The sequence below is a fragment of the Dryas octopetala genome, chromosome 6 (genome assembly GCF_963921425.1).
Source record: "Dryas octopetala chromosome 6, drDryOcto1.1, whole genome shotgun sequence".
NCBI classification, from domain to species: domain Eukaryota; kingdom Viridiplantae; phylum Streptophyta; class Magnoliopsida; order Rosales; family Rosaceae; genus Dryas; species Dryas octopetala.
Genome location: NC_141371.1, coordinates 16792146 through 16807289, shown reverse-complemented (window position 1 = coordinate 16807289; position 15144 = coordinate 16792146). Strand labels below are relative to the sequence as shown.

General features: G+C 36.5%; 2 protein-coding genes across 3 annotated transcripts; one reads left to right on the top strand and one right to left on the bottom strand.

Annotated features, from left to right (window-relative positions):
- Positions 1-521: 521 nt before the first annotated feature.
- On the bottom strand, positions 522-5006 carry LOC147282873 (axoneme-associated protein MST101(2) protein). Of its 2 annotated transcripts, none has more exons than XM_086249292.1 (5): positions 4806-5006; positions 3903-4095; positions 2538-2608; positions 1197-1283; positions 522-1110 (listed from the first exon to the last, which is right to left on the bottom strand). In XM_086249292.1, exons 2-5 carry the CDS (start codon positions 4051-4053, stop codon positions 856-858), a joined length of 564 nt encoding a protein of 187 aa, XP_086105418.1. In that variant the 5' UTR covers positions 4054-4095; positions 4806-5006; the 3' UTR covers positions 522-855. The 2 variants fall into 2 exon arrangements, with proteins under 2 accessions (XP_086105418.1, XP_086105417.1); XM_086249291.1 differs by lacking the exon at positions 4806-5006 and adding an exon at positions 4333-4782.
- Positions 5007-12615: 7609 nt separating this feature from the next.
- Positions 12616-14755, top strand: LOC147282872 (phosphatidylinositol N-acetylglucosaminyltransferase subunit C-like). Its single transcript, XM_086248689.1, has 3 exons — positions 12616-13275; positions 13376-13439; positions 13734-14755. Exon 3 carries the CDS (start codon positions 13788-13790, stop codon positions 14697-14699), a length of 912 nt encoding a protein of 303 aa, XP_086104815.1. The 5' UTR covers positions 12616-13275; positions 13376-13439; positions 13734-13787; the 3' UTR covers positions 14700-14755.
- The last annotated feature ends 389 nt before the right edge of the window (positions 14756-15144 follow it).

The window sequence follows — 15144 nt, the reverse complement described above, 5'->3', positions numbered from 1 at the left end:
TAGAATGATCATTCAGTAGTTATCTACTGAAACCTCCACTAATCTTCGACAGATACTACCGAATAATTCACCAAAGTTTGGTAGATACTTGTAGAATGACCATTTGGTGGTTATCTACCGAAGGGTAAAATTAGAATTTTTGAAATAGAGTGAACTCAGCAATTGAGAGTGGTAGATTTAGCCTGAGCCAGAAAAAAAACTTCAGCACGCCACAAGAAAAGATAAAGACATTAAACTTCAGACCTCCCCCCAAGTCAGTGGCTGAAGGCATGTCTACGATCTGCCTTATCTTTCACACCCAATAATCTTGAATTTGGCCAAAATAAATTTCGCATGGTTGATCGCTCAAAGTCCACCTTGACTAGTTGAATACTTTGGCTTATGCAAAAGTGTTGCTCAAAATTTGTGAGATTCTTACCCATGTCATTGTCCAACATCCAAGTGTCCAACAACTGGATAAGCTGTGGCAATGGATGACATTGCTTCTTGGAAAGTCTTGCTCAGTAATTGTACAATCTTAATAACAGCATAAACATATTTCTTTTCCTACATTTAAACCCCATTAAAGATCCATTTATAAAAGATGGTCCAGATGGATAAATTTGGTGATTAAATGTCTATGAAGGTAAGCAACAAAATTTGGAGACAAGTATCACTAACATTTTGAACCAAGTGTAATGAAGAAAAAAAACAACACATAAGAACTCTTCCTATATGCTAATTACTAAGGCAGCACAACTAGTTGAGGCTTGCAGCCAACACAAAGATAATGCTAGAATTGTTTGAGTTCCAATGCCAATAGGCACACTAACGGAAACAAAACCTTTTTGCTCGTGTTCGACCATCTTTATGTATTCAGCGGCGTTTCATACCACCCTTCTTATTACCTTTGTTCTTCTTTCCACTTCCCTTTTTTTTCCCTCCGAACACATGGGCACCAGCATCACTGCCTCTCGATGTTGTTGGATGTAACAAATGCTTCACATCAAGTACACCATTTCTAAAGTTACCTTCACTTGCTTTCAGAACCCTATCCTCAGGCCTCCGCCTTTCCACAGATCTTTTAGAACCACCGCCAAAGTTCCCACCAAAACGTCCAATAGCCAGATTCTGTACGTATTGAGTCAGTTCAAGTTGACCAAGCTTGTAAGATTCACAAATTAACAAGAGAATGGGCAATGGATGAAAACAATTACCTCTTGTAGCTGTTTTTGCTCCCTTTCTTTTTGTTTCTTCATGACCACTCTTGCTATACTTAGAGGTAGTCTTTGCTTCTTTGCAGGCTGTTTCAACGGCAAGCACAAATGAATATTCTTGGGAAGCTTTTAATTGAATAAATGCACAGCCATAGTTGAATAAAGTAGTGTACTCAATGCTCAGTGCACAGCTGAAGGAGACCAATTTCCTATTACTGTTTAGTTGGAAGCCGTGTGCTTGACTACTTGCACTATTTACATAATTAAGCAAATTCCAAATTTGTTAAAAAGCAATGAAAACTTCATAGAAATAAACTAAACAACATTACACTACAGTGAACCAGCTGTCTACTGAAAAAACAATACATCCAAATTGACAGAATAAAACCATCATTACAAAAGACAACACAACAACCTCAAAAACTAAAATGCTGACTTAAGCTTACAGCAGCCCTCCAATCCACATTAATATAAAAAAAATGGAATATCACTAAATTCATTAGAATTCAAAACCCATAGCATCACCCAAAACTTGACCCTATTGAACACAAAATTTTTGCATCCTCCACCTTTTTGCCTAAAAAAATTCAACAATTCCTCTCTAACAAAACCCAAAAATTTCCAATACACTAAAACTCCACAAAACCTTAGCTTTTTCGCTCCACCAAAAGCATAAAATTTCTCAATAAATAGCAATGCACAAGAATGTCGGATCATCCAACTCAACCTTGCTTCTTGAAATAACCTATACCTAAGCCTTAAAGCAATTCAAACAATGAAGAAAAAAGATGCTCAATATTTTCAACCGCATCTTTACACGTAAGGCACCAATTGGGTGATAAGTTAACCTTACTGAGGTGATAAGCTTACATTAGGCTTCTTCCTTTGTATAGCATTACAGGAATTAACACTTTTCCATGAGCAATTATCTAAGAAAGTATTTGTACCTTGCGAGGTACTATAGCTTTCCAAATCATCATATATGGGTTGAAATTTGGATTTGGGAGGGATGAGTCATTAATCAACAAGATAAAATAGGATTTACATAAAAAGTTGCTAGAGGATTCAATTGTATCTCAATCGATGTCATGACAATTTTGATCAAAGAAGGTCCCCCCCAACTTCAAGATCATTCCAATTTTTACGAAAATTGAAATTCCGACCCAATGAAAGTAAGAGTTGACAGACAAACTGGATATGGATTCAAAATAAATTCCCCCACCCAATTATCTTCCCAAAAGTGAATCCTTTTCCCATTCCCACAACCAAAGAGAAATTAGATAAAAGTAGTTCATAGTTCAATGCATTACTTTTGCATAAAACAAGGGCATAGGTCCATACCTTTCCACCTAGAGAAATCACCTTCCTATTCTCCAACTCCTTCCTCTCCTTCCATGTCATATGACAAGAACCTGAAATGCAAACTTTGGAAGTGACAAGGCATACTAAAACTAGCATTAACATAACTGAAAAGGCACACGTGCATTCATGCAAACATACGAAAGTTGTTCTATGTAATTACATTCACATATAGGTTTCATGCACAAACCACAAACATTGATATCTTTCTAATTGTACTTTCCTGTATTGCTTTATAGATTTTTAACTTTGTAATGTTCCTATGTTTGATGAAAATGCTGGTGAATAAAAAATATGCATTCGTTTGATTTAGTGAACCCTAACTAGTCAAAGGAGCTTGGGTAGATTTAGCAGATTAAAGTTCAAATTCAATGATCCCTCCAAACTAGTCAAAACCATTGTTCAAATACATCATGGTTGAAATCTTTGCAACCTCTTGAGTGATAAACTTCTTATCAAGCATCTTTTTGCTGCACTCTCACACTCCAAATAGATCATCTCCAGTCTAGTTGTTAGTGTTGGATTAAAAGTTTGATTGGGCTATAAACCTTTTTAGTCCATGAAATGCCAGGATAGACTTAAAAAACAGAAATGCATTCCTGGCTATAGGCCATGCAACAATACTCGATTAAGTGTGTAGCTAACTCCATATATACATAATAACATACTTATGTGTGAACTAGCGTATGTACGTACATATACTTCACTCCGTTACATGTTAGTTCTAATTACCTAATTCCATGACCCTCTCAAATAAGCATGAACTACTATCATATCCCAACCACTTCTAACACCTATCTATAATCCCACTATACAGGTTCTAGCCTTCAAGAAGTTTCTGAAGTATGAACTTGATTTCAAGATGCTATTGAGGATCTAAAACTCAAGCAATGCACTTCTGAAACCACATTTTCTTTAGTAATTCAAGCCACCCAAGCCGAAAAGACATTCTAAAACCAACACATAATCAATATATGTCGAGCCTTTAAAGACTGCATCCCAAAAGTTGATATAAAAGGTACAAACTACGATATTTTTTATAGGAACATGTCTAAGTCATATAGGACCATTCTAGTTCTCATTCATCCTTAAGCTATCCATTACAACTATCATCCCACTTTTCTCATAATATGCTGGTTAATTTTAAAGCATGAAGATGTAACAAATACGGGTTTAGAATAGTTCAAAATATTGACTACTTTTCACTGTACTTGAGATTAGAGTAAGCATCTACAAAATTAAGACTAGGTTATAGGTCCTAAACTCTTTTTCTTCATTGCAAAATCTTCCATTCGAACAACAAAAGAAATTGGATGAATGTGAAAAACAAGAGAGAATTATACATACCCAAAAGCTCAATGTGTTTCGCAATCTGCCTTATGTCCATTTCTGGGATGTTGGTGTCCATTTCTTGGTTTTTGCTATCCATCTTTTGGTCCTTTCTAGCAATTTGTCTTGTAGAGGGACCCCCTCTACCGCTTTGCTTATTCTTATGCATTTTCTGTACTGCTTGGAACAGAATTTTGTAAAACCCTATCACCTGAAAGAGAGAAACAAAGCCCTCAGAGGCTAATCTCAACCGCAAAGCCTTTTGTGTGTGTGTGTGTGTGTGTGTGTGAGAGAGAGAGAGAGAGAGAGAGAGAGAGAGAGAGAGAGAGAGGCAGTCATTCCAAAGGAAATTGATAGTTGAACACGATTAATAAACAAAATTTATAAATTACACAACAAAAAAGAATAATTAATCTGATAAGTGGGGTGGAGTCGTTTAAGGGTTTACCGTTGAGGGTGAAGTAGAGGGTCGGTGGGTTTGGGAGAAAAGAGAGAGCTTGAGGTCATGGAGGGTTTGAGTTGGCGATACGGTTAGGGTTTGGGTTGGAATTTGGAAGTCTGGCGATTGGAGAAAGATTTGGAAATTATGAGATTCAGGATTCATTGTGTTTTTGGTTTTTCTAGGGTCTGTGTGAAATTAGGGTTTCAAGGTTGAAGCTTGGGTAGGGAAATTGGAAGAATTGGGATTAGGATCGTTGTGGTTTGGGAATTCGGGGGTTTATAACTTTATACTTTCGATAAATATCGGAAATCCCCGATATTATACCGAAATTCAGAGGAAAAAATTGAAAAAAAAGAGAGGGAAGAATGAGAAATTAAGCCAAATTTTCCATACCCATCTACTCATTCAGAAACCTAATTCAACCCCAAACTAAAACTCACTATAAATTGCACTAATAAATAAGAGTTCGGCACCCGTACTTTGAGCAGAAACCTTCAGCAGCTGTGAGCTTGTGACTGTGAGTCTTCTCCTCTTTCCTCTCTCTCTTTTGCTTTAAACAGGTCGGTTTGATTCCTTTCTCTCTCTCTCTCTCTTCTCCTCTTTCCTCTCTCCCTTTTGCTTTAAACAGGTCGGTTTGATTCCTCTCTCTCTCTCTCTCTATCTCTCTATCTCTCTATCTCTCTCTCTCTCACATCTGGTGTTTGGGCAAAATAGAAGACAACGACAGTGAGAGTCAGAGAAGACTACAAATATTGGGTTTAGACTTCTCTTAGGTTTTTTTATTAGGACCAGGATCCTCTGCCAATTTTTCCCCTGCCAGACTATACCAGGCTTTTGATCTCAGCCCTTCAATAGTCTTCTATGGCTGAGATCTTGCCATGTACAATTTTTTTATTTTATTTTTTTCACAAATAATGTTAAAGACTTACTAAAATAGAAAAACAAAAAAACTATAAACCCAGCCCACCTCCCTCCACTCCCTCCGACCACCCTCCTCAACCTCATTTCGTTCTCTCTCTCTCTCTCTCTTCCCTCCAGATTGGAGTCCCATGATTATGATGGCCCAGCGGCGGTGCAGCGGCAGCCATTGCAGGGATGTTTCCGTCAAGATTTAAAAGAAAATTGACTGACGGTGCTTCTATTTTTATGCTACAGTAACTATTGTGATTGAAATCTGTTGGGCTATTCTTGTTTGGTCTGCCATTAGGATCCTCATTAATCTGATCCATGTTTGGTACTTGGATTTCCAAGTTTATTGCTTCCAAGAAGATGCAAGGGCTCTCTGGAATTGGAGAAACAAATCAATATTGTGGAGGCACTCCGATCTGCAGTGAAGAGAGGGAGAGTATAGAGAGAGAAGGGAAGAGAGAAAGAAAGGGGAGGAGAAGGAGGCAAGGGGGGTTGTCGGAGGGAGGGGCGTCGTTGGGCTGGGTAGGCTGGGCTTTTGGTTTTTTTGTTTTTCTATTTTAGTAAGTTGTTGACATTTTTGTGAGGAAAAAAAAAGTTTATGGATGTGGCAAGATCTCAGCCATAAAAGACTATTGAAGGGCTAAGATCAAAAGCCTGGTATACTCTGGCAGGGAAAAAACTGGCAGATGATCCTGGTCCTTTTTATTAAGAGTGCTGTTATTTCCACTCTTTTTTTTTTCTTTTTGCACACCCTTTTTCTCTTTTTTTCTCCTACACACCCCACACACTTATTTCAAATTCAAAACCTCTCAACACACACAATTTATTACCAAAATACCCTCATTTCATTACACACCCACACACCCCATCTGTCTTTTTCCCACTTTCTCTCTTTCCCTCTCTCTCTCTCTTTCTCTATCAACACACACCCGTGCAGCACCACCCTCCTCTCGCACCACCACCATCGTGCAGCACCACTCCCCGCACCACCACCGCGCGCAGCACCACCCCTCCTTGCACCACTCTCCTCTCATTCTCTCTCTCCTCCCTGCAGCACCACCCTCCCGCGCGCACCACTATGCCAAGCTTACGCAGCCAAGAAGCCCAACACCTAATCACGCCGCCAATGCAAATGAGCTTGTGCCCAATAGCTCTGCCCAGCTTGCACGACCATGCCATAGTGCCAGCCAAGAGGATGAGCTTCGCAAGCTGTTCGGCAGTCATCTACCGAAACCGGCAAGTTCGTTCGGCAGCCATCCGTCGAAATTGGTGGGTTCGTTCAGCAGTCATCTGCCGAAGCCGTTAGTTTCGTTCGGTGGCTGTCTACCGAACCAACTGCAGCGACAGAGAAAATGAGGGAAGAGGAAAGAGAGAAGGGGGAGAGAGAAAGAAAGAGAAGAGAAGAGACGGTGGTGCAACAAAGAGGGAAGGAGACAGAGAAATAGAGAGAGGAGAGGGGGAGGAGGGGCTGCCGGGCTAGTTGTGGTGAGGCTTGGAGGGGGTAGTGGCTGTTTTGGCTTAGGTAGGGGGAAGAAGAAGGTGGTGGTGGTGCTGTGGTGGTGGTTGTTTTGGTGGTGCATGCAGAGAAAGAGAGAAGGAATAAGGTGGTTAGTGGTGGCTCGGGTAGGGGGAAGAAGAAGAAGAAGAAGGAAAAAAAACAGGTGAAAGGGTCTGAACGAGAGAAAAAAGAGAGGGAAAGAGGGGAGGGGCTGTATGGTCTTTTTTTTGTTTATTTTTTATTTTTAATAGGGGTGTGCAAAAAGAAAAAAAAAGTGTGCAAATAATAGCTCCCATGAATTGATTATTGCGTATTGGGCCTTATAGGTTTCTGATTAATAGGTTGGGCACAAACTTCTACTACAAATAGTGGGTTGGGCTAAAACTTCTATTACAAATAGTGGGTTGAAAAAAAAAAAATTAAACCTAAACACATTAAATTTGGGGGTTTTATTAGTTTTTTTTTTTTTTGTGTGCAGTTTTTTACTAATTAAATTTCTCAGTTCTACATTCTCATTTAATAGGGAACGACATTCTAATAATAACAAATAAAAAAATGTATATGGAAATGGTTTGATTGTTTTTAATCTAATAATATTTGTATTTATATAATTTTCTCTTTTTTAATAGTTGTGTTTTTTATTTGATTATAGGCTTGTTATTTATTTATTTTTTTAATAGCTTTATTGTTTACTAATATTTCTTATTGGACATGCCTTTTTTTATATTGGAGGTTGACACTAATGTGTTCAATCTTTCATATTGTATATGCATTAATTATCTATTATAGTTCAATTTTATTTTTCAAACTTGAGATTGAAGTGTATTATATCCCCTACATATCATATACAATGGACCATAATTTATGGCACTTGTATGTTTAATACATGCATTGAGGATTTATTTAGCATTTCCTAAAGTTTCATTTAAAAATTATGTGTTTGTATTTGTGGACGGCGGCCAATATTGATATTTCCTTATTTTGGAGTCCCGATAATATCCTCACGGCCGATATTTTGAACATTGGGTGCATGGAGAGAAAGTTGATGACCTTGAAAGCAGTGGTGGTGATGAGGGTACAGAGATCTGAGAGCCGCACTGCTATATGCTCAAGGAGAAATGAAGATAGCCATTGGGAAGCGTTCTTATAACTCACAAGTGAACTTAGATGAACCCTAAAACCCTACTTTCAAATTACTATACTACCCTTTTTTATTTTTGAGAGAGAGAGAAGGGAATTTTTTTATTTTATTTTAATAAGGGTCTATATTAGATTAATTATAATAAAAATGTCAATTATCTATTTTACCATTAAAAATGAGAATTTTTAACATAAAAAGTAAAGTTGACCAGTTTGACACAAAATGAAAGTTAAAAAGTGCATAATGACACAAAACAAAATTCATATTCTTAATTGACACATGACTTAAAATTCATGTCATTTTTGTAAATTTTTTCCTAACCAATTAAATGGACCAAATAAAATAATCAAATTCGGGTAGTGTGGTGTGGTTCGATTTTTACGCACAAAAATGCTTATTAATTTATAAACCAACAGTTGGGTTCATACGAGGGACAACATATATAAGGATGGCCAAATCATATTTGAAGCCTCATCTTTTGGAGTTCTCATCAAATGATTACCCGACCACTTTATTTGAAAAAATCATCTTACATGAGGCTCATCATCTCAAAGTGTTCATCCTGCATGAGGCTCATCCTTCAGAGTAGGGATGACAAAATTCCCCGCTCCTGAAAATCTCCGTGGGGACCCGCCCCGATTAAGCGGGTATGGTAATACCATCCTCGTCCCCGCCCCGCCCCGTATTCTCGTTTAATAAAAATATTATATTATATAATTATATTTTAATTTATTATCTTAATTTTTGTTGCATATTTTTAAATTTAATAAAGTTATCTTTATGATTTAGTGTTATTGTAATATAATATAATAAATTTAATATATTTCGTCTATTATATTATATATTTATGTTAATTTGGTATGTTATTAATAAAAAAATTATTTTAAAAAATAATAATAGAGGCCCAAATACCCTTGATGGGGACCGATTACCCAATGGAACGGGTATGATATTGGCAAACCCGCCCGCCATCCCTACTTCAGAGTGCTCATTAACTCGGCGTACTCATCCACTCATAATGCTCATACTCCCGAAGTGCTCAATATGAAGAGATAACAACCACCCATTTGTATGGTTCTTTACCTATATATAGGCTCGTTGACCCCAAGGAAGGATGATTCACTTTTTTACTTTTTAGGCCTTTACACAAGTCAAACGCTCTCTCTACAATTTAATATTTGGAACTGGATCCCCTGCCTTGCTTCTCTGCAAGGCAGGTACCATGCTCAAATATGAGCCCTTGACACTATGTCTTTCAAAGGCTCAGATTGAACCTGGTACCAGCCTTGCAGGGAAGCAAGGCAGAGGATCCAGGTCCTTAATATTTTCATTCGATGAAATATAATGAAAGTATTCTACATGGATGTAACTCAAACTGGGTGAACCCCATAAAATCATCTGTGTTATTATTTATGCTGTTTTTTTTTTTTGTTGACCGGGATTAACCCGATTTCAGAATCAACACCTCCCATCCATTTTTCTCTATTAATCTCAGCATTCCTTTAGTTAATACTTCCATCTCCTTTATTACTTCGTAACTTCTCTCCATCTTTTTTTTTTTTTTTTTTTCATTTCTTCAGATTTTGCTCCCATTCATTTTCATCCTTCCATTTTTTTGGTCTATTTGTCTTACATTGCATGACCAAAGAATAAGAATATTTTAGTGACCGAAACTAATATAATGGATTGGTTTACTTTTATTGTCCACTATATTAGCAATGGTCAGTGCTATTCCGACCACTATAAATTGCTGAGTTAACTACTTTATTTCAAAATTTCAACTTTACCCTTATAACAAAAAAATTTAATTTTGTTCGTCGGGTCATTCGACAGTTATCTACCGAAATATTTATGGTTATTCGACAGTTATCTGCTGAACATTGGTGAATTATTCGGTGGATAACTACAGAATGGAAATGAAAAAGGCATTCGACAATTATCTGTCGAAATATTTGTATTTATTCGACACTTATCTACCGAATATTGGTGGATGTTTCGGTAGATGACCACCGAATGGATCTGGGTGATTTTATCATATTTTTGCAATAAAGGGTAAAATAGAAAAAAAGTTTAAAAACATGTGTTAGGATAGTCACCTCACCAGTTAAGGGTGGTCAGCATAGCCTAACTCATTAGCAATTTAGCCAACAAGTTAAAAGCATCTTATTATCATTATTAAAAGCTTGAATACAAACTTGATACACCAACCAGGGGACACCCATTTTGACCATATATATTGTCGCAAAGCCCAAAACCTTATCCCATTACGTCATTACCCCTTACAAAACCAACAGTCCATCACCCCTTACAAAGTCCTCATAAACTCACACCCTTTACAAAATCATTTCAATTAACCACCATATTTTCTTTTTAAATTGACCCAACCACTATACCTTTCAATCACCAGAAATACCATGGACAAACAATCAGCCAGTCGACCTTCGCAAGGTATGGATTTCGACCCACCAAGTTGATATTGCTTCTAGGTAGATTGAGATATTCTGGGGAAAGTGGGATATTTGGGTAATGAGAGTAAATCGCAAATAGTCCCAATTTTGAGAGTACTAGAAGATTCTGAGATTGGGTTGGGGGGTGGAACATCACGTCTTAGCCTTACAATATTAGAGAAAGAGAGAACGTGGTGGGCCCATGTGTTATTTTGTGTATTCCCCAAAATACCCCTAATAGTATACCACATATCATCAACAATAGCCACATCAACATTGTCCATGTGGCACTTAACATTTTTATGGATGTAAATTTTAGCATAAGTGCTAATTTGTAGGTTTTTGATAATTTGTGTATGTATTTAGAATATTTAATAGTTTATGGACCAATTTGAAATATCCCATATAGTTGGTAGGTATACTTTGTAATTGAGCTTAAACTGTTTTTTGGATTCAAGATAAGCAGATGGAGGGTTACTTTATCTCACAACTACTTTACCTCACAATAATATAAAACTGACCCTTAGGACTTTAAGACTCGAGATTCGAATCCCATATGTCAAAATTTAATTCCTAGACCCGAAAACTGATGTTCGAATTCGATCTCTGGTTGTACTTGGAGCTCGAATAATACATATGGTACTTGGAAATGATGAAAGGGCAGGTTGTATAATTATTTTAGGCTTAATCAAGGAGTAAAATTTCGGTTTCGAGGAAATTTTTGATGGAAATTTCGACGGAAATTTTTTATGGAAATTTCGACGGAAATTTTTGCGGAAATTTCGATTTCGATAAAATTAGACAAAAACAACGGAAATTGCTATCAAAATACGGAAATTTTGAATGAAACTTGACCATATGTTTATTTAACATATTATCTACTACATTTATAAAAAAACATTGAAGAAACCAAATTATATAGTAGGTTTCATATGATATAAGGTAAATATAATGTGCGCTGGACAAATACTGTTAAATAAAATTAGTATATTATTTATACTCTATAATCTATAGACTAAATCCTAATACTAAACTCTACTCTATATACCTTAATACTCTTTATACTCTATAATTTATAGACTAAACCCTATATACTCTATAATCTATACTTTATATTGTTTAGGATATGATATAGGATATTAGTGTTTAGGCCCTTCAGAATATTTTTAATTATTTTTTATATATAAATATATTAGGGTTTAAAAACAACTAAACGAAACACCAAAATGGCCAAACGAAACCCGAAACTTTTTTTTTTTTTTTTTTTCTAATTGCCCAAAGTCCCCAAACCTCAATCAACCCTAAACCTTTTTTTTTTTTTTTTTCTTTCCTTTTCATTTGTTTTCCAAATTATTTGTTTTTATTTTATACTTATAATTAAAGAAGGGCAATATCTTTTACCAAAAAAAAAAAAGGACAATATCACTCACATTGCTATATTAATAGTCAGGAGGAAGTTTATTGGGAACCATTATAGAAAAAAAAAACAATAAATATAAACAGAGGATTCAATCCCCCTAAAAAAAAAACTCCAACCCTCCAACAATAAACATGCCCAACCCATCTGCGTAATAAGTCACACTAATTAATATAAAGAAGGATGCATGGTTTTGAATTTCTCACTTCTTTTTCTAAGTTTCTATTTCTCATCTTTTTCCCAAAAAGTTGGAATATGGCAGCCGTAGATAAGGGTTGACCACATCTGTAATTGTGGCAACTATATGACCATTCAATAATTATATATTTTTAATTAAGTTTATAAATATTTATAATGGTTAATTTAGAGCTTAACATTTATGCTTAAAGTCTAAAGACTATGTTGTAAATAGAACTCAAGTATTATCAAAAGTAAGTTGTAATTGGCATATAGTCACAATTGTGTAATTGTCATGTACAATTGTTTTTTTTTTTTTAACGAAAAATGAGTGAGCCTTCTCTTTTTTTGGCCGGGGAAAATGAGTGAGCCTTCAAATGAGTGTTTAATGGGTATCTAAATATTGGACAAGGCCCTAGACAAATTCCTTCCCTCCCCTTAATATATAAAACAAAAAAATTTGTGAATTAATATTGTATCAAAAAAAAAAAAGTTGTTTTAACTTGTAAAAGTAAAACTGCTCCAGTCCCCCATTCCCCATTTCCCCTTTCTTTCCTTTTTTTTTTTTTTTTTTCTTCTTTTCCTTTCTCTCCACACACTCCACCCCTTTCTTCTTTTCCTTTCTCTCCACAAACTCCCCCCCGTGCTTCTCTCTCTCTCTCTCTATCACTCTCTCTCTCGGCATCCCCATCACTAGCCCACCATCACCCTCATCTCGCCCCTGCCGCCACCGAAACCCACCAAAAACCCAGCCCCTCTTCTCTTCCTCCCTTCTTTTCTTCCTCCCTCCACGGCCTCAACTCCCAAGTGAGAAGGAGATATGAGTTTGGGGGAGATTTGGGGCTGATCTAAGTTTGGGGGAAAGATCTCAGTTTGTGGCTGCTAGTGTTAGTTACAGCAGATTTGGACGAAATTTCGACGAAATTTCGACGAAATTTGACAAAATTTTACAAAAACAAACATATTCCGAGTTCGAAATTTCGCGAAAAATAATGGATATGTGATAAAATTTCGGGACCTCAAAAAAACGAAAATTTCGGCGAAATTCGAAATTAGACTGACTCAAAAGCTTAACAGTAAAATAAAAATAAAATTAGAGGAATAAGATTAACAGGGTTTGTGGGCTGAAGAATTGGGCCAGCAATGATCCAGTGATGCAGGCGTTATGATCCATCGTTGGATGAATGAGGAAAGAATTTGATTTGTTGCGACAACAAAAGTCCCTCCTGGCCTCCTTTCCTTTCTCTCTTTGGAAGGACAAAATCAACCTTCCTGCTTTCTTGGTACCCAAGTCCAACCATCTCATGCGTTTCACGTTGCGTTCGTCTTGGTCGCCATCGCCCAATATCACCACCGCAAGGTAATTTCTCTCTGTGAACATTTGTGTTCAGGAATAATTTAAATTGATGTTTTATTTATGAAATCATGGTTCTAATTTGATTCAGTTCAATCTGATGTAGCTCTCTCAGTCGGGCGCTCTTGCTGCAGCCAAATTGCAAACTGGCAGCCCCAAATCGCGTTCAGGTAAATCTCTCTCTTCTCTGGTTTCAAATTTGAGCTTCAAACTCAAGAGGTTTAGTTAGTAGGGCTGTGTGTGTGTGTGTTCAAACCCAAATCGCCAATCTGTGTTTTTCTGTCTGAGATATTTCATATGAATATTTGGTGTTAATTAGTTTCACTACAACAAAAATTTGGGGGCAAAAATAACTTCAAGTTGATAGATTTCTTTTTAACAGTTTGTCATATTTCATCCTACATTGTCTATCTTTCATATACTTTGGACACGTTGAAACCAACTGAGCAAAGTTTTCTCTTCAGGATTATTATTGGAACTGAGCACAGATTTCCTTTTTGCTCAACGTTTGGATCGTAATGGATACCAGCATGACTGAAAACACATCTCCCACTGGACGCAAATGGCGAAAAGTGGCATATGGAGGGATGCAACCTGGGTTCGATGACAATTACACCGGTGAATCTTTTCTCGAAGATATGGTCACGAATGCCAATGTTGTTAAAAGGGACATGTTGAAGGTGATGCAAGATTCAGTTTCCATCTCCCAATATCTATGCATTGTAGCTCTCACAGGTTTGGTTTGGACCTACACCCTCAGATCAACTCTTACTGAAAATTCACTTTTGCTTCTGGATGTCACCCTTCTTGCATTGGGTTTTCTTATTCTTCTTTTAACTCAAGAAATGCTTTCCCCCAGTCTTCTCTTCCATTACTTCCTCAATATTTCCTTTTTCACCACTGGCTTATATCTTTTGGCTCCCATCTATCAAACTCTTACAAGATCCATTAGCTCAGACTCGATTTGGGTAGTAACAATTTCACTCCTTGTTCTCCATCTCTTCCTCCATGACTATTTTGGATCCACCGTAAGAGCTCCAGGGGCTCTACACAATCCAACATTGACAAGTTGCATCTCTTTAAATGCTTCTGTTGTGGCCTCAGTTTTTATCGCTTCGCGCCTTCCATCAAGGCTGCTTGTTTTTGGTATCATGCTTTTCTCCTTGCAAGTTTTCCTTTTTGCTCCATTGGTTACTTACTGTATAAAGAAGTATTCTTTCCGTTTACACCTTTGGTTTTCTTTTTGTCTGATGATTGCGACATTGGCTTTTGTTTATACCCTGCACTTGTTTCTTTTTGTGATGTTGTTAGGGTTGTTGATTTTTGTAACTGTAGTCTGTCCATATTGGCTTATACGGATGCAGGAATACAAATTTGAAATAAATGGTCCTTGGGATGAGGCTAAGCTTTGTTTTGATATAATAGATTGAGATTTTTAGTGCCCTTTTGACTGTTTGTTGTAATATTGAAACTAAATATAGGAAATACATTGTTTTATAATTTTGATTGTATATGTTATATTCCATGTCTTTTCTCATTCACCATGTTTAGTCTTTTTTTTTTTTTGTTATATTGGAGGGAATCGAACCTAACTTAGATAAGTTTTCATATTCATTTACATAGAAAAATATGCAGTCTGTCATTTCATCATGGATGAATTTCATAATATTCCATTGTTTGCGCTTTCAAGGAGATCAAAGTTGGAATATGTTAGGTTTCTTATTAGGAAGAGGCAATTCATTAGAACTTTGTTTGTTCTTTGGCCCCTATAGTATCGAGAAGAAAAAAAGCCAAAAAAAAAAAAAAAACGTGATCTCCCTCTCATCTTAAATAAAAGTATATAGAAACTTCTTTTCCTGGAAAAACATAAAAGTG

Excerpts from the sequence above, each read along its gene's own strand:
- LOC147282872 (XM_086248689.1), top strand. The coding sequence starts at position 13,788 with ATGGATACCAGCATGACTGAAAACACATCTCCCACTGGACGCAAATGG.
- LOC147282873 (XM_086249291.1), bottom strand. The coding sequence starts at position 4,488 with ATGAATCCTGAATCTCATAATTTCCAAATCTTTCTCCAATCGCCAGAC. Across the intron at positions 4,096-4,332 it reads CCTCTACTTCACCCTCAACG|GTGATAGGGTTTTACAAAAT; the intron begins GTAAACCCTTAA and ends TCTCTCTTTCAG. Across the intron at positions 1,111-1,196 it reads AGCAAAAACAGCTACAAGAG|AATCTGGCTATTGGACGTTT; the intron begins GTAATTGTTTTC and ends CAATACGTACAG.